Consider the following 22,119-nt stretch of genomic DNA (forward strand, 5'->3'; position numbering starts at 1 on the left):
TTCACTGGTCTACTTTATATATCTATTTATATATTTATTTGTTTATTTATTTATTCATTTATGGAAAGGAGAAAAGTTTTCTTAGTATCTAATCACTAAGGGAGGTTTAACTGTGCTTTGTCTCTTTTATAACTTCAAAATAAGCATTTGAGTTCATGTGTTATTTTTGTGCACTTTTTTTTTTCCTCTCCTAGTGACACATACGCACACACACCGCTTTATTGTCATGGTGCGAGTGGCGGCATCGATTGACAACGCAGAGGCAGGTCCCCTTTATCAGGATGTGCAGGATGTCCTTATCATTTCCTCCAAGCTGACAGCCTGCATGATCATCTTGTATTTTTTTTTTCTTTTTGCCTAAGCAGCCATCTGGAAGGAGGACAAACAAGACAGCAGTTCCCCTAGTTTCACTTGTAGCCTGAAAACATCACGCTGAAGGGAATCTGTAACTTTACATCATTCCTGCTTTATTTTCCCGCCCCCATTGTTGTATTGCTTACAGGCTGGATCAAGCATTTTTGCAATTCCTGTAGGTTTTCAGAAGGATTCGGAAGTGGAAACAAAAGGAAAAGTAGGACTTTGGTCCAGTGTGTGTGACTATTAGGATCAGCGCAGGTTTACGGGTGGCCACGAGGCGCTGGAAGGACAACAATGAATGGAAAACGTGCGTAGAGGATGCAGCCGCTACCTAACACAGGTAAGAAATGTTCAATTCATTAGTGTAGCATGCAAAATGGACTTTATATTAATATTTTAAATTGACTGGAATATTTTTGAGCATGTAAAAATCCCTTTCTTTAGTTTTATGATTCTTAGCGAGATGTTGAGTGTGACCTCACACGGTGAAAATGTTCTTGATAACCAAGAGGAATTGAAACGCACTTCCATAATAGCACAAGGAACTTTCACATACCGCTGAATAATTTTTATTGTGTCGTTATCAGTAATTTGGAAGGGGTGGGAATGATACTGTACGTGTGTGCTGTGCTTTCAGGAAACATGTTCCCAGAATAAAAAGGATGTATTGTCTGCTTTGCCCCCCACTTGTGAGAAGCAAACTGTTCCCCTTGTCACATGAGAGATAGATGGCTTTTAAATGTGTGTGTGTGCGTGTGTGTGTGTGTGTGTGTGTGTGTTGGTGGGGAAACCTGCTGTTTGTACAGGAGCTCAGACTGTGTTCTCTCCGCTTCCCTCACCAGATCACCGCCCTTGACTCGGCAGCCAAAACCTGCCCAAACAGAAACCCGCCAGGAAAAACGTCCGAGGTGGCCGCTCGCCGCCCCTTCCGCAAATGTAGTCGTGGGATGCCAAGAAAGGCGCAGAAGAGGACAGCAGAACCATGCTGAAGAATGACCAGCTGGTCTACATCGGGCTGGAGCTTGCCATCGCCTGTCTGGCCGTGGCCGGGAACATCCTGGTGTGCTGGGCCGTCTGTCTCAACTCCAACCTGCAGAGCATCACTAACTTGTTTGTGGTGTCGCTGGCGGCGGCCGACATCGCCGTGGGCCTGCTGGCCATCCCATTCGCCATCATTATCAGGTACCAACACAAGATGTATCATTTATTATTGATTATTTATTATCATTATTTATTTATTATTGATTTTTTTAAAATTATTTTGTATTTATGGTTTTTTTTATATTATTATTATTTTAATTGTTTTCTCATTTTTCAAATGCCTTTTCCATGAACCTTAACACCAGTACTGGCTTTTGTGCCGAATTCCACGGATGCCTCTTCATCGCTTGCTTCGTCCTGGTGCTGACCCAGAGCTCCATCTTCAGCCTGCTAGCCATCGCCGTGGACCGCTACATCGCCATCAAGAACCCACTCAGGTGAGAAGATCCTAGGACAAGTCGTTGTAACTTTGATGTAGGCACCGCCAAATTATTTTTCTGTAACAAGCCAAAGAAAGTTGCATCACCACTGACTGGTGTTGTTTAAACGTGCTTGGTTAAAGCTTTTTGTTTTCACCCTACAGTACATTCTTCCACCTCACATAAGCCACAGCAGGTGACTCATTTGCATAAGCGGTTGCATAACGGCTCGGTTTTTAAAGCCTCATCAACTTAAAAGCTTCATTAGAACTTTTAAAAAGGTTAGCATAACAAATAACAAATGATATTGTCCCTAAATAACTTTTGTGGGGTTTTATTCTTAATATTTTTCAGGTACAACAGTCTGGTAACAGGTCAAAGGGCAAAGGGTATCATTGCATTGTGCTGGCTGCTTTCAGTCGCCATCGGCCTGACGCCAATGCTAGGCTGGAATAAAGGTTGGTTGTTTTTCAAAACAGCATCAGTTATTATATTGAATTTCTTGAGTAAATAATAATTTCCGTCTGTTGTACTCTTGGATGCAGGATGGAATTCCACCACGATGACCTCCAGCAGTTGTCCCGAAGGCTTGACGGAGTGTCTTTTCGAGGGAGTGGTCACGCTGGACTACATGATCTACTTCAACTTCTTCGGCTGTGTGCTGCTCCCCCTGGTGGTCATGCTGGTGGTGTACGCTCATATCTTCATGGCTGCCCGGCGCCAGCTTCGCCTGATGGGCCTTAAAAAAGTCTCCCCGGCGCCATCCCACGCTGCAAAAGCGTCATCTTCGTTTCGCTCCACCTTACATAAGGAGGTGCACGCTGCCAAATCTCTGGCCATCATCGTGGGCCTGTTTGCTTTTTGTTGGCTGCCCCTCCACATCATCAACTGTTTCAACTACCTGTGCGACAGCTGCCAACGTCCGCACATCTGGGTGATGAACATCGCCATCATCCTGTCGCACGCCAACTCCGTCGTCAACCCCTTCATCTACGCCTATCGAATCCGAGAATTCCGACAGACCTTTCGGAGGATTCTCCACCAGCACGTTCTCGGACGGAGGAACTGCCGCTGCCTCCGGTTCGGGGGCGGCCGTGGACGAGACATAAGGGGCGGCAGTATCAAGCGGACTTCCTCGCACTTCAGTAAAGACGATTCGTCATACGGAACTGTGGTGAACACTTTTGTCCTCGACTCCAGCCAGTGGACGTCGCCGTTGGGCGCTCTACCAAACAGTTGCATACCTAATGGAAATCCAGACAGTGTGGAAATGAGAGACAGTGGAAGCTGCATTTCTTTCGTCAATGTTAAAGCTCTCTCCTTTATACAAACCCACTCTACGGATTTGTCATAGACACAACGCATCCTTAATTGTGCAAAATCTAAAATATGGAAAAAAAAACAATGGTCCTGTGGTCTTTATTTCTGATATCTAATGGACCCTATACAACTGGAAAGGAACGGCTCAAGGATATTTTTATTCGCTTGATTGCCGTCTACATTTTGGGGTTTTATTAAATAAATGATGAATGTTGTCCATGTTGCTTTTGAACCTGCTTGCTAATCTTTTTCAAAGCCTGCACTTGTTGATACAGCAGATATTTATCAACTGTTTTATGAAGTGTAAATAAGTCAAGTTGGGGGGGAAAAAAAGCAATGTTTGAAGGGAAGTCATTTGTTACCAAGGAACTTCTTAAATCGCGACAGTTTGACGAGTGATTTGATAACTGCTAAGCAACATGTTGCCGCTTCACTGATTGACTTCACCAATGCAGCCAAAACAAAGAGCTTGTGTTTTTTATCAGGTCAAATATGAGGCCATATACTTAGCATGGAGCCGCTTTCAGAGTCACGTTTGTAGACATAGACAGCAACGACAAAGACATCAGCCTACTACAGACCACTCAGCCAGAGGTGTTTACAGAGCAGCCTCACACTGACGCCAGCCTTCAAACTTAATGCAATGGAAATCAAATGCGGGTTTATTTGATGATCTCTTTTATTGTGCCATTACACTTTCTCTTACCTCGTTAAAAATCCCTTTAACTTGGAGAAAGACTGACATTAAAAAACATGTATGTGGTTCACAGGGATTTGTTTGCAGGGATTGTAGCTGAATCTGATTTATCAATATTTGTGTGCTTTATTCTTTTCTTAAAATAATGGCTATTTGTGTGTGTATATATATACTCTTTAGCATAATTTTACTCCTGAAAATCAAGTTTTATTCCCCCCCCCTAAGCTTTGAAAAATTAACATGCCCCCTCAAACAATAGCTCCTAGTAGAATGTTTTTATTTATTTGACCACACACGTAAACACTACAAGTTCCACAATGCACCGCGCAACTAAACCGGAAGTAATTCAACGAGACAGCGTTGCATTGTGAGTAAGCGGAAAAAGGCTCCAAAACGTTAAAGAAATCGACAAGCGCACGTTGTTGAATAATCTTTTTTGAAAGCAAGCAGCGTAAAGTGGTTTTGCAGCTATAACATTCCAGGTAAGAACAATACAGAAATTGACAAATAGACCAATAATATATTTCTATCTTATAATATTAAGTTGATCGAGCGGCAGTTGTAATTCATTCCAACTTCCATCATGGCGTCTTCCATTCGTGTTAGAGCCATTCATGTTAGAGCTGTGTAAATAATTACCATTCATATTTAATGTGATCAGAAGACAAACTATTACTTGCGTTCATGTGTCGTCGTTATTAGAAACGTTGGGGTCTTTCTTTCAGATTACTTTGACTCTTTCAGCGTCTGCTAGCCGGTTGTGGCTAACAAGCTAACTAGCTATTGTTAGCGAACCTACTGCTACTGTTTTAAGCCAGGTTAAGAGCACAGATAAGCACAATTGCTCATTTTCTACAGCTAGTTTGATTATGAAACTGAAGGTCAACGTTGCAGCTAGTTTGCTGCTTTTGCCACAACCGAAAATATTACTCATCTGATTTTAGCACACTCAACAACGTTGTAGTACCAAAACTGACCTGTGAGGGGCAGCGTGGCGCCACAATTCATCAACCAAAGAACATCACGATAATAGTAATATTTAGTGTACTTAGTAGACAATGCCTTGCTCTATATTTTGTAGGAAAGTAACTCAAGATGTCGATCGGCGTGCCCATCAAAGTCCTGCATGAGGCCGAAGGACACATAGTGACCTGCGAGACCAACACTGGAGAGGTGTACAGAGGCAAGCTTATCGAGGCAGAGGACAACATGAACTGCCAGGTGATGTGCCTAACATTTTCATTGATTTGCCATAATTCAAGAGAGACATGTTTTGTTTTACCCTCACCCCAAGCCTTTATGAAACTATCGTTGAGTTGTAAATGTGATCTTTTTTTTCCCCCCATCACTTCACAGATGTCTAACATCACAGTGACCTATCGGGACGGACGGGTGGCCCAACTGGAGCAAGTGTACATCCGCGGCAGCAAGATTCGCTTCCTAATTTTACCGGACATGCTAAAGAATGCGCCCATGCTAAAGAGTATGAAGAATAAGAACCAAGGTTCTGGGGCTGGAAGAGGCAAGGCGGCCATTCTCAAAGCACAAGGTGAGAGACATTTTTCCACACTGGTGAATGGAACTTTTGATTTCTGCATAGAGATCATTTGGTGCAAACAGGAACAAAATAAATGTAACATTTATAGTTGTTATGCATTCCGACCATTGGTTGAATATTGTGGGCTTTTATTACTGTTGTTCTGGGGCTTTATTAGAGTTTAGAGCTCAATCACGGGCTTGCTCAAATGCTTCAGTGGATTGATCGCTTACACAATTGTCTTGTTTCTTCACAGTGGCTGCAAGAGGCAGAGGGCGTGGTGGAATGGGCAGAGGAAATATGTTCCAAAAGAGGCGATAATTACTGCAGCTTTTTCTTTTTGTATAGTCAGTTCTTTTTTTTTTCTTCCTCACCTTCAATTGGTCATCTTTATGTTGAGTGTTGCAATGTATTGCTCCAATTTCTTTTTTTTTTAATGGAAAATAAACATGTGAATCTGATGCACCTGTTCTTAACTGAACTTGACAATGAGTTTTTTTTTAATCAACTCTTTACCTGAACACTTCGGCAAACTAATTTACGTATAATTATAATGTACATATGTGTGGAATTTTGATCATTCTTGTTTTTTTAACAATGACAAGTGAGGTATCTTGGATTAGTTATGATTTAATATTCCATACTGTGACATATGTTAACTTTAGATAGGATTAAACAGATTTAAGATGAACCTTTAAAAGTTTTTGGAACACTGTTTACCTCGGACATGTCATTTTTGAGGTTTACAAATGTAACTACAGTGGTGTAAGGATGCATTTATTTTTCTGAATAGAAGTCTTGCTCCTTAATCATTAATTAAGTCTAAAACAAATTAATTATGTCTGTACGAGCGGAGCTCCGTCGTATAACCAGGACGCCTGGAATTGTCGCCTGTTTAAATAAACCTGCAGCTCCCTGATGAGCCACTAGGGGAGCTATTGGCCCACCTATTGTAGTGGAGATTCCGAGAGCCAAGTCTAAAATTTAGGTCATAAGATAAACAAGATTTGTACTAAAGCCAGCACAGTCTCTCGGTGGGCGTCGCATTTCATCTTCGTCTTCCTGTCTCTCCTCACTTTATTTATTCTTCTTTCTTGCCAATACTATTTCGTTGTGAGGCACTCGCTCCGTCACAACATTGCTGGGCTTGACTGACTAACATCTCCACCGCCTCCGAAGAGGCGAGATCACTTCACTCATTCCAATGTGTAGGCCGAAAGAGCACGACAAGGTAAGCTTTTAATTTTATCTCCTCGATTTCTTGTTATCGTCACTCGGACGTTGTAGCTGGCATCCTTGCCACCTGCGTTTACATCTGGACCTCGACAGGGGGAGGCGGCTGTTGCTAACGTTAGCTGGTGTTAGCCTACTGGGACGTTCGGCGACGGGAATAATGCTTTAAAATGAATTTACGTTTATTACCTGTACTGTATGATTATTACTGAATTGGCATTCAAAATGGCCCAAAACTGTTGCATTGTTAGCCTAATTGACAGAATGGTTTATATCGACAGGAATTTGGAATATTGAACCTGAAGTGGTCGTATGAAAATGAGGACATTGAACGCATCATTGTATCACACGCTTGTGTTGACATACGATAGAAACTAATAGAGCACTTTTTTTCTCTGCTGTTGTTTATAATCCAGTAGTTTGCATTCATTGTGATATGCTTAACCAGTTTAATTGAAGTTAATTCAATTAACTTTGTGTAAAGATAATTAATGACTGGGGTGGTTCAAGGTTTAGATTGGGAATCACCTTTCACATCATGTTTTCTCACATGATAGATTAAATATGTAGGCTTGTGCTGATGTATGATTTATTTTGACATGTGATTAATGTTAGTATTTAAATGAAGTTGGCTGCCGATGCTCATCCTTCCATTTACAGCAGCTTATCTCTTCCCCGGATCACTCTCGGGGTGGCCTTGTTGATCTCTTAATGAAAGCGTGGATCCTCTTCTCATCCAGATGGCCTTGTGTTGTACATGCATGTCTTCAGCATTGCATTTGTCTGCTTACATTACATTAAATGTTGTAAACGGCATATGACATTGCTCACCACCCTCACACAATCTGTTAACGGTCCGAGCCAATACTGTGAGGCAATCGGTTCAAAAACCACTTTTCAGTTTCTTAGATTTCCACCAGCATGAGACGGCTGCAGATAGCGTACGTGTGGAAATAGCTCGCTCGAGCAATGCTTCATAGCTCATTTGCGGCACATTTTGTCACACCGACACGCTTCATGCCAGCTTGCCTACCTATTTACAGCTGACTGTAAATTAACTAGCCCATCGTGTAGCTCGTGCTTCTCTCTGGCCTACTTGTGACCTCCTCCTCGCATCAGATTCAGGTGATATTTAATCTGAATTTTCTAAGATTGACATTTTTCAGTCCATAAAGTGTGAATGTACCCAGCAATTGACTAATACCTCAAATCTACCCACAAGGTTGTTACTGCATAATGTTAAATTTTATTAGTGTGGGGGCGACAAAAAGACTTTTTCTTTTTTATCATGTTCTCTCTTCTAATAGGATTAGTAACTGAAGTCCTGTCATCCTTCCTTTGGTCATTGTGATGAATGAGAAATTTCTTCTTCAATTTGTCCTTTGAGAGAAAATGTACGACTCGTATGCAGGAGGCTGGAAAATAAATCGTTGACTCACTGGAGTCAGAGGAGGACAGAGGAGGCGGATAGATACATCCACTCCCATTTGAGAGCTGTCTGGATTTCCACAATTGCTTCTCCGCACTCGAGAAAGTATAGCGCTGCTGGCTTGCCAAAATATGTCCAAGCCCAAAGTTCAAGAAGAATTGCTCCATAATTAGCATGAAAATCCATTCATTCAAAGCATACCTGCAAGTGCTGCTCATAATTTACTGTATGATTATTTTTATTTTAGGCGCCATCCCCCTGAGGTTCGCATCCGATGGAGCAGTTGTCGTCATTGTTTGCAAAGCGCCACCATGTTCCCTTGTCACGTCAGCGCCTGGCCCGCCGCCGCTGAGCCCGTCGCCTCCTGCGGCGGTCATGCGCCGGCGTCGCAGCCTTCGCAACCGCTCCCCGATCTGCTGTGCGGCTGTCCCGCGCCGCCAATGAGCGCCCACTCTGAAACGCCGTCCCCGGACCCAATGGAATCTCTCATCGTGGTCACAGAGTACGAACCCAGCAGACCATCTGGAGAGCCCGGCGGGGAGAAGGAGGTAGCGTGCAACATGCCCAAAACACGCCATGTCTTTTCTTCACTATCCGAATCATCTCAGGTAGAAGAAATGGACAGCTCCGAAGCACCGCCGTTGCCCAGCGCGTCCTGCGACCTCCTCTCCCGCACGCTCGGCCGCCCGGAGGCTCTGCTGCCGGCCGGCGAAGAGCAACGAGCGCGGCTCAGCCTGTCGGACAGGAAACTGTCACTGCAGGAGCGCTCGCAAACGCAGAGTTCCCCGTGCGGCTCCCCGGGACTCAACGGCCGTTACATTTACCCGTCGTTGCCCTACTCTCCCATCACATCGCCGCACTCGTCTCCGCGCTTGCTACGCCGGCCCACTGTGGAATCCCACAGTGTCTCCATCACGGACCTCCAGGTATGGCATAACCCTCACATTAACATATTTTTATTTTAGATAATCACCTAATTAAATTCAAGATGTGCATAATGTTACTGTGGCTTAAATATATATTTTTTAATGCCGTGCATTACTCTATAGGCTGCGCCATTTCAATGAACACTTAGGCCTACTACGCTACACGGTCGATACTTGGAGAGAAATGACCACAATCTTCATCTTAACAGATGTCTAAAATATGAAATGCATTTGGACTCCCGGCTCCTTTTGAACAGCCACTTATTATAATTTATCTGGATTGGAAATAAATAAATAAATGTTGTTGTTCTAGCAGCATGTAGCATTTGATCTCCCATCTTTATTTGTCTCAAAAGCACCAATGCCACTGACAAAGAGTGATGCAAAGGTAAGGTTTGATAGTTTGTAGACATTGCTAGCTAAGGAATGAGCTAGAAATGGTCACCCCCTCCCTAATTAGGTGAGACTTCCTCACTCACTGATTGGAAGAACTCATAGTTGTCTTAGTCAATTTGAATGACTTAACCGCTTCGGTCGTTGCAGATAATCTAATTTGCTCAGTTTTGGTTTTTTTTTTACTCGGAGCGCACGGCACATTTCATCGCTCACAACGCTCCCATTTAAAAATAGCAGCTTGCTTAGTCATTGTATCCCTCTGCGGCCAACTATTCTCTGTAGTCGGGCTTCAGATGCTTCTCAGCAGTGTCTTTGTTTCCATCCGTCTTTGGCACCTGCTGTTTAGAAAAGAAAAAAAAAAAGCCGCAGGACAAAATGTTCTTCAAAGCCGCGTCATTCGTCTCGTCTGCCAAATCGCAGACACGCTGCATAATAAGTGGGGAGTAATTCTTCTGTCGACTCTCGCCAGTTGTTTCAACTTTGTGAAGGTAACTCAACAGCAGAGCCATTCCGATCTGCAATGTTCCGAATGTTGAATTCTTTTCTCTCAAGAGCTGTTGAAAAGCATTCATTGGGTGTCCATGCCCGTCTCATTTTGCAAGGACGTTTTCAAAAGCACTTTTGTCCAAGTGTTTCATTTCATTCATATGCTCTGCTTCTCTTTCTCTCTCTTAAGGACTGCGTTCAGCTCAACCAGTACAAGCTGAAAGACGAGATCGGAAAGGTATCATCAACCGCTCTTGCCATTTTCTCCCTTCCGCCTACTGTCGCTCATCGCCGAGGACAGCCAACGTGCTCTCTGACATGTCCTCATTTCCCGAGCTTTGTGCGCGCCAGCCGACCCACCAGAGACCAACAAGATGGATGAGGGGCTGGTATAAATAGGACTCTCCAGACTCGGTGGATCTTTCCTGTCAACATAGATTTATACTGTTATGTCGTGTAACTGGCTCTTGATGTCAAAATCATATTTTGGAACGAGCCTTTCACGTTGGTTAATTAGCCTGAAATCTCAAAAAAAGGGAGGGACGCGCTAATGTTGGAGCTAGCTGTCAGCCCATTCGCGCAAGTTTTCCACCCATAAAGCATTGACAGCTGCTCCGTCTCACGTCATCTCCCCTTCCCCTGCAGGGCTCCTACGGCGTTGTCAAGCTGGCTTACAACGAAGACGACAACACCTATTATGTGAGTCCCTGAAACGCTTCACAAAAAGGCTACAACTAAAACCTTTGTTTCCGTCCAGGCCATGAAAGTCCTGTCCAAGAAGAGGCTGATGAGGCAAGCGGGTTTCCCACGTGAGTCACACCCATCTCAACTCTTCAAAAGCATCCCGACATTGTTTGCCACTCATTCCCATATTTTTTCAGGACGACCGCCACCTCGGGGAGCCAAAGCGGCACCTGAGGGCCCCCCTCAGCCCAAAGGGCCCCTGGAGCGGGTCTACCAAGAGATTGCCATCCTGAAGAAGTTGGACCATTCCAATGTGGTCAAACTAGTCGAGGTGAAGGACAGTTGAATCTTGTTTCAGATAATCACCTACAAACACAAAGTGAAAATATTATAAGCCTTCATAAGCGTTTTCAAAAGATTATTTTGGGTTTGGAAAAAAAAAATTCTTTTGTTGCCCTGCCCACCCCGCCCTAAGGAAAAAAATCCTATCTCCGCCAGTTTTTGATTTCATCTGTGTGTGATTTGGTGCCAGGTTTTGGACGACCCCAGTGAGGACCATCTGTACATGGGTATGTCGTGGCCACACAACCTTTCTTTCTGCACAAAACAAACGCACACACATAGGAAAATGTTGGGCGCACCGAAAAAGCTTTGCTTTACTAATTGCATGTTTGCGTTGCAGTGTTTGAGCTGGTCAAGCAAGGGTAAGCATAAGCCTCTTTCATTGCCATGTTTTGTCACACTGGAGTCAATCTCATTAGTTATGATTGCTAATTGCGTGCGTGTCTCCAGGGCTGTGATGGAGGTACCGACAGATAAACCTTTCAGCGAGGACCAGGCTCGCTTTTATTTCCGGGATCTGCTCAGGGGAATTGAGTATTGTGAGTCCCACATCCTGTTCATTCTCTCCCTGCACGTTAGCAACGGTCGCATTCGTTGATAGTCCTAATGTGAAGCCAAGCTCGTCATTTTGAGGTCGGAATCTTGATGACGGTGGAGGATAATGCGATATTCCATTTCCGCAGTACATTATCAGAGGATCATCCACAGAGACGTCAAGCCCTCCAATCTGCTGGTGGGAGAGGACGGACACATCAAGATCGCCGACTTCGGCGTTAGCAACCAGTTCGAGGGGGCCGACGCGCTCCTGACGAGCACTGTGGGAACGCCCGCCTTCCTCGCCCCTGAAACGCTCTCGGAGACCAGGAAAAACTTCTCCGGCAAGGTGAAGTAGATGTCAGGCGCCCCCTGGAGATGATGAGCAGTAATGCAAGCCTCATTTCCCCTTTGTTAAAAAAAAAAAATGTATTTTGGATATTCCCACAGGCGTTGGATGTTTGGGCGATGGGCGTGACACTTCATTGTTTTGTCTTTGGAGTGGTGAGTTTCGGCTTCGCTGTGGTGAAATATTCCCTCCATTCGAATTAAAACATCTGTTGATTTATTTTCATTTTCAGTGTCCATTCATGGATGAGCGCATCCTCAATTTGCATCAGAAAATCAAGACGCAACCGGTGGAGTTACCGGAATAGTCAGTTTCTGTTTTCCATTTTCTTATTTTATATTTATAATAGAGACTAAAATCTAAGTTGCTGTCTCAACAGTGCTGACATATCAGATGACCTCAAGGATCTGCTGCTCAAAATGCTGGATAAGAATCCAGAAACCAGAATATCCATTCCACAGATTAAGGTAAATCATTGAAATTAAAGTCACTTTCTGTTATTTTCTGGAAGCGAGCGGAATACTTTGTGTTCAGCTTCACCCGTGGGTGACGAGACACGGCGCAGAGCCCCTCCCGCCAGAAGATGACAACTGCTGTATGCTGATTGAGGTGACCGAGGAGGAAGTGGAGAACTCGGTCAAGCACATCCCGAGCCTGGCCACCGTGGTACGTAGCACCTCCTTCAACTGCACCCTGATCATTTTCTTTTTCTACAGATTCAAAAATGCAGTCTGTGCTCTTTTTTTTTTTAGATTATGGTGAGAACCATGTTGAGGAAGCGCTCCTTCGGGAACCCCTTCGACTGGGCCCGTAAAGAGGGATGCAGCAACTCGTGCACTTCAGGACAGATGTAAGGACAAGATTTATGTTATCCAAAGATAAAAAAGAAAAAAAATGACCCCTAATATTTTCCTTTACTGACTTCTTACGTGAAGGAAACAGCAGCCCGGAGAGGGCATGAGGAGCATGGAGCTGCCCTATGTTGGAGAAGACGAGACTCTTTCCTGATGCAGTCGGTTTTCCAGGTTCTTCCCGACACCCCTTTAGCCGTCGTCACTTTTCGACTTTTCCCGAGAGGTGGACACATGGCGGTGCGGCCGTTTAAAGTGGGATTACGGGAACCGCCCTCTTTCTCTTTGCATGCGTCTTTTAGCGTTAGCATGCGCAGTCTCAGGCTTCTGTGTGCTTCGTGCTAGTTTAGAGCCCCCCACCTTTCTCTTTACTTGGCAACTACTTCAGGTAAGGTGGCGGCAAGGGGGGGTGATGACAGCACACACTTTTGGGAAGTCAGGGAACAAGTCTTTTCAGTCTCCAGCACCACTTGAAGTGAAAAAAACGATTGTCTGCCTCACCCTTGCGTGTCAGTGGCGGCGTTGTAACATATTTTATTGAGAACGTAGATGAATTGTTTACTGATCGATTGCATGTGTTCCTTGTGGATTTGTAAGCTCTTTCGACTTTTACCGACTCACCATTTACTAACTATAGAAAGCTTTAAGACCACTCGGTGTAGTGCTTTGTGAACAGTCGTTACAAATTACTAGAGGAACATTTTGCTTCTGTCTTTTTAAGAAATTTGCTCCATGTCGGGGGTCCCAAAAGTCACAATACACTTTCTTTTGTCTCCATTTCATAATTTTAATTACCCTCAACCACATCCAGTAGAATTTTTTTTTTTTTAACCAATCAGATAAATTTGAAAAACATCAGTATTTTTCCATCTTGGGATTTGTTCAGCTATGTTTATTTTTCTGATTGGTTGAGCATGATTAAAAAATGTTTTTTGTGGTTCCAAAAATGTAACAAAATAAGACACAAGGAAGGTGCAAAGTGACTTTTGGGACACCGTTTATCCACTGTATAGTCTTTTCTCCTTATTAATGTAGTGTTTGTATTGTTTCACGTCCACGTTTGGACTGACAAGGCTCTCACTTTTCGAAGCTCAAGTCAAACTAGTGAATGTTCTTATTTGTGTTTTATATGTTAAAAAAAAGCACTGATGTTCTTTTACAATTGCACATTTGAAAAAAGACACCCAAATATTACACTGTGCATATTTTTTTTAATGTAAATCAACTTGAAGAACCTTTAACTACATTTTGAAATATAGCAGTAGTGCATCTGAAGGCTTTTTTTGTATAAATCTATGCATGACATATCTAGAGGAGAAATTCAATCAAAAAAGAAAAAAACAAGATGTGCCATGTCGGAGTGGACTTTTTAACCAATGTTAACTAGCTGTGATTTTTGTATCTGTGAACCTTTTTCTTTTTTTTAAATGTTTTGTTGTCTTCTTTTCCATTGTCACTGCAATATTAGAATCAGATGAAATCACCGGATGTGTCTAATTAACATGTTAGAATTGTATTTCATGCTTCTACATAATTACAAAAGGGAAATTGTCTTGCAAGATCTTCTGCGATGCAAATCAAATTTGTCTTTTTTTTTTTATATATACTATATATATGAGCACTATGCATTAGTTTTTCTACTCTTAGTGCAATTTACCATATTTTTCAGACTAGAAAGCCCAACAGATAAGGTCTATATTTAGAAATTCCCATCTATAGGGTGGTTACTGCACCTTAAGATCAACAAACCAGTTCAGCAACTAAGTTAAACTATTCAGTGGCTCAGGCAGTAGAGTGAGTTGTTGACGAAACTGGAAGTGCGGTGGTTTGAATCCAGCTCTGTCTGAAACTCAACTTCAATTTGAATTCAAGGCTCACTAATGATTTTTGAGAAAATAAAATAATTTTAAGTGCATTTCATAGTCCGAAAAATATGGCAACTTTTGTGTATGATTATGAGGGTCATGGTTAAAATAATTAAAGTTGAAAACTTGACTGTTTTGGTGCTCATGAGAAGCTGGACAGTATTTTTTTTTTCCTATTGGTAAGAAATGTAGATGCAAGAAGTTCTTGGATTTAAGACGCTAACTTTAATTTAAATGTTTAAAAGTATTGGTTGATTTGAATTATTTTATTTAAAGAAAAAAACAAACCAAAAAAGGATAACTTTATGGATCTTCAAAATGCATGCAAACGCAACCACTGTATTGTCATCAAGCATGAGCCACCCTTGGCAACAATAATGCGACTTTGAAATGTTCTATACCAGTGTTTCCCAACCTTTTTTCATTCACGGCACACCTTTTCAGTGGAAAAAATCTTGAGGCACACCACCAACAAAAATCTGTTTAAGTGTTACACCAGCTTCTATATTATAATCAGTTATATTACAACAAAAGACGTAAAGTTCTATTCCTATATATGTATGGAGAGTCGAATAATTGAATAAAAATAAATACTAAATATTCTTTAAATTGTATTTCTTTTGTAAATAAAAGTGACAGCTTTTGAAAAAAGGTTTTAGACAGTGTAAGGAATAAACTATTGAAAGTGATTGTGATCAAAATCCAAAAGAATCAATATGGCTTTGTTTACTGTTTTAGACTAGCTCTATAAAATATTGCGACATTAAGAACAAAGTCACTTTTGAACAATCCAGGTTCTCCCGTTGAACTACATGCTCTGATTTCCATCGGACCTAAAACGCACCATCCTCACGAGTCTAGTGGCAGCGGACGAGGCTTTTTGGCGCCAAATAATAATGGCCGCCCGGACATGTGACGTTAATGCATTTCGGCCTCACGACAATTCCCCCCACCCACCCAGCCCGCCATCCTCACGAGTCTAGTGGCAGCGGACGAGGCTTTTGGGCGCCAAATAATAATGTCATGTGACGTTAATGCATTTCGGCCACTGAATTTCCCGCGCTCCCCTGTCCATATACTATGCACTTGCTCGGCGCGCGTCACACCCCTCAGTCAAAATAACAGGCTGACTGAAATGTCAGTGTTTACCTTGGATTATAATGATCGCGGGGATTTAATCGATTCTCCGCCCGCCTGCCGTCTCTACAGACGGTGGACAGCAAATGCAGCTGAAGCCTGAACATGGTGAAGGCTTTATTCTATTTTTATTTATCGGGGGATGCGCCGACGGCGTCGCCCCGTTCAATGTTCCTTATCAGTTGACGTACGGAGGCGGAGCTGCCGTCGGCGTTCAGGCGATGGCCAACGCCACATTACAGTCATGAAAAACAAAAACAAATGAGGAAAAGTTGAACAACAACTGTGACTTATTTAGATCGTCTGTCGACGTGTTACTCCACGCTCTACTAACGGTGTTAGCCCATCAGTGGCGGATTCCATGATGTGTTAGCTCGCTGGGGCAATCCTCAGACAAATTCAAACATGCAGACACAAATAATAACTAGTGTGCTACTCCACGCTTTGCTGACGGTGTTAGCAGTTTCCATTATGTGTTAGCTATCAGGGGCACTCCTAAGACAACAATGTTCAAGATTCAAGAGTTTTTATTTGCCATGTCTGAGGCTGCCAAACAAAGAATTCGACTTCGGTAAATCACAGCCTCTGTTCAACATTTAGGTGACTAACAACAACACTCATGACATGTGAAAAATGGCAAATATTCTCAAACATCCCCTGGTCTTAAACTCCCAAGAGGGCAAGGGTAAAACTCAAAACTCCAGCTAGGGGAAATGAGAAACCTTAAGAAACAGATGGGAGGGTCCCTCTTCTAGGATGACCAGGCTGCAATGGATGCAGTATAACTAAGACGAATAACACATCCGTTCTGGACTGGAATGTTCTTTTGATGCACTTGCCTTGCCTTGCGCTTGCCTTGCGCTTGCCTTGCGCTTGCCTTGCGCTTGCCTTGCGCTTGCCTTGCGCTTGCCTTGCGCTTGCCTTGCGCTTGCCTTGCGCTTGCCTTGCGCTTGCCTTGCCTTGTCCTTGCCTTGCCTTGCACTAGCCTCGCCTCGCCTCGCCTCGTACTTGCCTCGTACTTGCCTCGTACTTGCCTCGTACTTGCCTCGTACTTGCCTTGACTTGACTTGACTTGACTTGTACGTGTACTTGCCTTGCCTTGTACTTGCCTTGTACTTGCGTTGAACTTGCCGTGCCTTATACTTGCCTTGCCTTGTCCTTGCCTTGCCTTGTCTTGCCTTGTACTAGCCTCGCCTCGCACTTGCCTCGTACTTGCCTCGTACTTGCCTCGTACTTGCCTCGTACTTGCCTCGTACTTGCCTCGTACTTGCCTTGAATTGCCTTGACTTGCCTTGACTTGACTTGTACGTGTACTTGCCTTGCCTTGTACTTGCCTTGTACTTGCCTTGAACTTGCCGTGCCTTATACTTGCCTTGTACTTGCCTTGTACTTGCCTTGCCTTGCCTTGCCTTGCCTTGCCTTGCCTTGCCTTGCCTTGCCTTGTACTTGCCTTGCCTTGCCTTGCCTTGCCTTGTACTTGCCTTGTACTTGCCTTGCCTTGCCTTGCCTTGTACTTGCCTTGCCTTGCCTTGCCTTGTACTTGCCTTGTACTTGCCTTGTACTTGCCTTGCCTTGTACCTGCCTTGTACTTGCCTTGTACTTGCCTTGCCTTGCCTTGTACTTGCCTTGCCTTGCCTTGCCTTGCGCAGCCTTGCCTTGCCTTGCCTAGCCCTCATATGGCCTTGCCTTGCCTTGCTTCGCCTCGCCATGCTTTCGCCTTGTGCTTGCCTCGCCCTCCCTTGCGGTGCCTTGCCTCGCTTTGCCTTGCCTTGCCTTGCCTTGCTGTGCCTTGCCTTGCTGTGTCATGCCGTGCCGTACCGTGCCGTGCCGTGCCAGCTTGTGCTTGTGCCTGCCCGTGCCTGTGCCGTGCCGAGCCTTGACGTGCCGTGCCGTGCCTGTGCCTGTGCTTCCGCCCGTGCCTGTGCCTGTGCCGTGCTCTGCCGTGCCTGTGCCTGTGCCTGTGCTTAAGCTTGTGCTTGTGCTTGTGCTTGTGCCCGTGCCCTCGCCGAGCCGTACAATACTGTGCCGAGCTTGTGCCTGTGCCTGTGCTTGTGCCTGCTTGCGGCTGCGCCACGCCTGTGCTTGTGCTACTGCTTGAGCCTGCAAGCTTGTGCCTGTGCTTGAGCCTGTGCCAGCGCTTTGCCCGTGCTCGATCCTGTCTGTGCTTGTGCCTGTGCTTGTGCCTGTGCTTGTACCTGTGCCTGTGCTTGTGCCTGTGCTTGTGCCTGTGCTTGTGCTTGTGCTTGTGCCTGTGCTTGTGCTTGTGCCTGTGCTTGTGCCTGTGCCTGTGCTTGTGCCTGTGCTTGTGCTTGTGCCTGTGCTTGTGCTTGTGCCTGTGCTTGTGCCTGTGCTTGTGCTTGTGCCTGTGCCTGTGCTTGTGCTTCTGCTTCTGCTTGTGCCTGGCTTGTACTTGTGCTTGTGCTTGTGTCTGGCTTGTGCTTGTGCTTGTGCTTGTGCTTGGACTTGTGCTTGTGCTTGTGCTTGTGCTTGTGCTTGTGCTTGAGTTGACTTGACTTGTACTTGCCTTGTACTTGCCTTGTCCTTGCCTTGACTTGACTTGACTTGCCTTGGCCTTGGCCTTGGCCTTGCCTTGCCTTGCCTTGTCCTTGCCTTGTCCTTGCCTTGTCCTTGCCTTGTCCTTGCCTTGTCCTTGCCTTGTACTTGCCTTGTACTTGCCTTGACTTGACTTGACTTGACTTGGACTTGACTTGGACTTGCCTTGTACTTGCCTTGCCTTGCTTTGCCTTGTACTTGCCTTGTACTTGACTTGCCTTGCCTTGCCTTGTACTTGCCTTGTACTTGCCGTGCCTTATACTTGCCTTGTACTTGCCTTGCCTTGCCTTGCCTTGCCTTGCCTTGCCTTGCCTTGCCTTGCCTTGCCTTGCCTTGCCTTGCCTTGCCTTGCCTTGCCTTGCCTTGCCTTGTACTCGCCTTGCCTCGCCTTGTACTCGCCTCGCCTCGTACTCGCCTCGCCTCGCCTTGTACTTGCCTTGCCTTGCCTTGCCTTGCCTTGCCTTGCCTTGCCTTGCCTTGCCTTGTACTTGCCTTGCCTTGCCTTGCCTTGCCTTGCCTTGCCTTGCCTTGCCTTGCCTTGCCTTGCCTTGCCTTGCCTTGCCTTGCCTTGCCTTGCCTTGCCTTGCCTTGCCTTGCCTTGCCTTGCCTTGCCTTGCCTTGCCTTGCCTTGCCTTGCCTTGCCTTGCCTTGCCTTGCCTTGCCTTGCCTTGCCTTGCCTTGCCTTGCCTTGCCTTGCCTTGCCTTGCCTTGCCTTGCCTTGCCTTGCCTTGCCTTGCCTTGCCTTGCCTTGCCTTGCCTTGCCTTGCCTTGCCTTGCCTTGCCTTGCCTTGCCTTGCCTTGCCTTGCCTTGCCTTGCCTTGCCTTGCCTTGCCTTGCCTTAACTTGCCTTGCCTTGCTTTGCCTCGCCTTGTACTTGCCTTGCCTTGCCTAGCCTTGCCTTGCCTTGCCTTGCCTTGCTTTGCCTCGCCTTGTACTTGCCTTGCCTTGCCTTGCCTTGCCTTGCCTTGCCTTGCCTTGTACTTGCCTTGTACTTGCCTTGCCTTGCCTTGTACTTGCCTTGCCTTGTACTTGCCTTGTACTTGCCTTGCCTTGCCTTGCCTTGCCTTGCCTTGCCTTGCCTTGCCTTGCCTTGCCTTGCCTTGCCTTGCCTTGCCTTGCCTTGTACTTGCCTTGCCTTGCCTTGCCTCGCCTCGCCTCGCCTCGCCTTGCCTCGCCTCGCCTTGCCTTGCCTTGCCTTGCCTTGCTTTGCCTCGCCTTGCCTTGCCTTGCCTCGCCTCGCCTTGCCTTGCCTTGCCTTGCCTTGCTTTGCCTCGCCTTGTACTTGCCTTGCCTTGCCTTGCCTTGCCTTGTACTTGCCTTGCCTTGCCTTGCCTTGCCTTGCCTTGCCTTGTCTTGCCTTGCCTTGCCTTGCCTTGCCTTGCCTTGCCTTGCCTTGTACTTGCCTTGTAATTGCCTTGCCATGTACTTGCCTTGCCTCGCCTCGCCTTGTACTTGCCTTGCCTTGCCTTGCCTCGCCTCGCCTCGCCTCGCCTCGCCTCGCCTTGTACTTGCCTCGCCTCGCCTTGCCTTGCCTCGCCTTGCCTTGCCTTGCCTTGCCTTGCTTTGCCTCGCCTTGTACTTGCCTTGCCTTGCCTTGCCTTGCCTTGCCTTGCCTTGCCTTGCCTTGCCTTGCCTTGCCTTGCCTTGCCTTGCCTTGCCTTGCCTTGCCTTGCCTTGCCTTGCTTTGCCTCGCCTTGTACTTGCCTTGCCTTGCCTTGCCTTGCCTTGCCTTGCCTTGCCTTGCCTTGCCTTGCCTTGTACTTGCCTTGCCTTGCCTTGCCTTGCCTTGCCTTGCCTTGCCTTGCTTTGCCTTCTACTTGCCTTGCCTTGCCTTGCCTTGCCTTGCCTTGCCTTGCCTTGCCTTGCCTTGCCTTGCCTTGCCTTGCCTTGCCTTGCCTTGTACTTGCCTTGCCTTGCCTTGCCTTGCCTTGCCTTGCCTTGCCTTGCCTTGCCTTGCCTTGCCTTGCCTTGCCTTGTACTTGTCTTGCCTTGTACTTGCTTTGCCTTGCCTTGCCTTGCCTTGCCTTGCCTTGCCTTGCCTTGCCTTGCCTTGCCTTGCCTTGCCTTGCCTTGCCTTGCCTTGCCTTGCCTTGCCTTGCCTTGCCTTGCCTTGCTTTGCCTCGCCTTGTACTTGCCTCGCCTTGCCTTGCCTTGCCTTGCCTTGCCTTGCCTTGCCTTGCCTTGTAATTGCCTTGCCGTGTACTTGCCTTGCCTCGCCTCGCCTTGTACTTGCCTTGCCTTGCCTCGCCTCGCCTCGCCTCGCCTCGCCTTGTACTTGCCTCGCCTCGCCTTGCCTCGCCTCGCCTTGCCTTGCCTTGCCTTGCTTTGCCTCGCCTTGTACTTGCCTTGCCTTGCCTTGCCTTGCCTTGCCTTGTACTTGCCTTGCCTTGCCTTGCCTTGCCTTGCCTTGCCTTGCCTTGCCTTGCCTTGCCTTGCTTTGCCTTGTACTTGCCTTGCCTTGCTTTTCCTTGCCTTGCCTTGCCTTGCCTTGCCTTGCCTTGCCTTGCCTTGCCTTGCCTTGCCTTGCCTTGCTTTGCCTTGTACTTGCCTTGCCTTGCCTTGCCTTGCCTTGCCTTGCCTTGTACTCGCCTTGCCTCGCCTTGTACTCGCCTCGCCTCGCCTCGCCTCGCCTCGCCTCGCCTTGTACTTGCCTTGCCTTGCCTTGCCTTGCCTTGCCTTGCCTTGCCTTGCCTTGCCTTGCCTTGCCTTGCCTTGCCTTGCCTTGCCTTGCCTTGCCTTGCCTTGCCTTGCCTTGCCTTGCCTTGCCTTGCCTTGCCTCGCCTTGTACTTGCCTTGCCTTGCCTTGCCTTGCCTTGCCTTGCCTTGCCTTGCCTTGCCTTGCCTTGCCTTGCCTTGCCTTGCCTTGCCTTGCCTTGCCTTGCCTTGCCTTGCCTTGCCTTGCTTTGCCTTGTACTTGCCTTGCTTTGCCTCGCCTCGCCTCGCCTCGCCTCGCCTCGCCTTGTACTTGCCTTGCCTTGCCTTGCCTTGCCTTGCCTTGCCTTGTACTTGCCTTGTACTTGCCTTGCCTTGCCTTGTACTTGCCTTGTACTTGCCTTGCCTTGCCTTGCCTTGCCTTGTACTTGCCTTGCCTTGCCTTGCCTTGCCTTGCCTTGCCTTGCCTTGCCTTGCCTTGCCTTGCCTTGCCTTGCCTTGCCTTGCCTTGCCTTGCCTTGCCTTGCCTTGCCTTGCCTTGCCTTGCTTTGCCTCGCCTTGTACTTGCCTTGCCTTGCCTTGCCTTGCCTTGCCTTGTACTTGCCTTGTACTTGCCTTGCCTTGCCTCGCCTCGCCTCGCCTCGCCTCGCCTCGCCTTGTACTTGCCTCGCCTCGCCTTGCCTTGCCTCGCCTTGCCTTGCCTTGCCTTGCCTTGCTTTGCCTCGCCTTGTACTTGCCTTGCCTTGCCTTGCCTTGCCTTGCCTTGCCTTGCCTTGCCTTGCCTTGCCTTGCCTTGCCTTGCCTTGCCTTGCCTTGCCTTGCCTTGCCTTGTACTTGCCTTGCCTTGCCTTGCCTTGTACTTGCCTTGCCTTGTACTTGCCTTGTACTTGCCTTGTACTTGCCTTGTACTTGCCTTGTACTTGCCTTGTACTTGCCTTGCCTTGCCTTGCTTTGCCTTGCCTTGCCTTGTACTTGCCTTGCCTTGCCTTGCCTTGCCTTGCCTTGCCTTGCCTTGCCTTGCCTTGCCTTGCCTTGTACTTGCCTTGCCTTGTACTTGCCTTGTAATTGCCTTGCCGTGTACTTGCCTCGCCTCGCCTCGCCTTGTACTTGCCTTGCCTTGGCTTGCCTCGCCTCGCCTCGCCTCGCCTTGTACTTGCCTCGCCTCGGCTCGCCTCGCCTTGCCTTGCCTCGCCTTGCCTTGCCTTGCCTTGCCTTGCTTTGCCTCGCCTTGTACTTGCCTTGCCTTGCCTTGCCTTGCCTTGCCTTGCCTTGCCTTGCCTTGTACTTGCCTTGCCTTGCCTTGCCTTGCCT

General features: G+C 46.7%; 3 protein-coding genes across 3 annotated transcripts; all 3 read left to right on the forward strand.

Annotated features, from left to right (window-relative positions):
• The first annotated feature begins 251 nt into the window (after nucleotides 1-251).
• Nucleotides 252-3,902, forward strand: adora2ab (adenosine A2a receptor b). Its single transcript, XM_088392620.1, has 5 exons — nucleotides 252-697; nucleotides 1,200-1,539; nucleotides 1,704-1,835; nucleotides 2,172-2,275; nucleotides 2,363-3,902. Exons 2-5 carry the CDS (start codon nucleotides 1,340-1,342, stop codon nucleotides 3,169-3,171), a joined length of 1,245 nt encoding a protein of 414 aa, XP_088248746.1. The 5' UTR covers nucleotides 252-697; nucleotides 1,200-1,339; the 3' UTR covers nucleotides 3,172-3,902.
• A 257-nt stretch (nucleotides 3,903-4,159) lies between these two features.
• Nucleotides 4,160-5,832, forward strand: snrpd3l (small nuclear ribonucleoprotein D3 polypeptide, like). The gene is made up of 4 exons (XM_088392621.1): nucleotides 4,160-4,316; nucleotides 4,916-5,055; nucleotides 5,191-5,383; nucleotides 5,628-5,832. The coding sequence occupies exons 2-4, from the start codon at nucleotides 4,930-4,932 to the stop codon at nucleotides 5,690-5,692; spliced, it is 384 nt and encodes a 127-aa protein (XP_088248747.1). The 5' UTR covers nucleotides 4,160-4,316; nucleotides 4,916-4,929; the 3' UTR covers nucleotides 5,693-5,832.
• Nucleotides 5,833-6,307: 475 nt separating this feature from the next.
• On the forward strand, nucleotides 6,308-14,596 carry camkk2 (calcium/calmodulin-dependent protein kinase kinase 2). The gene is made up of 17 exons (XM_088392384.1): nucleotides 6,308-6,602; nucleotides 8,281-8,581; nucleotides 8,642-8,959; nucleotides 10,032-10,079; nucleotides 10,487-10,540; nucleotides 10,599-10,650; nucleotides 10,723-10,856; nucleotides 11,058-11,094; nucleotides 11,208-11,229; nucleotides 11,318-11,406; nucleotides 11,551-11,750; nucleotides 11,852-11,905; nucleotides 11,983-12,056; nucleotides 12,130-12,217; nucleotides 12,285-12,416; nucleotides 12,503-12,600; nucleotides 12,686-14,596. The coding sequence occupies exons 2-17, from the start codon at nucleotides 8,345-8,347 to the stop codon at nucleotides 12,756-12,758; spliced, it is 1,710 nt and encodes a 569-aa protein (XP_088248510.1). The 5' UTR covers nucleotides 6,308-6,602; nucleotides 8,281-8,344; the 3' UTR covers nucleotides 12,759-14,596.
• Nucleotides 14,597-22,119: the final 7,523 nt, after the last annotated feature.

The sequence above is a fragment of the Syngnathus floridae genome, chromosome 12 (genome assembly GCF_059516105.1).
Source record: "Syngnathus floridae isolate MCC-2025c chromosome 12, RoL_Sflo_1.0, whole genome shotgun sequence".
In the NCBI taxonomy this organism is placed as follows: Eukaryota; Metazoa; Chordata; class Actinopteri; order Syngnathiformes; family Syngnathidae; genus Syngnathus; species Syngnathus floridae.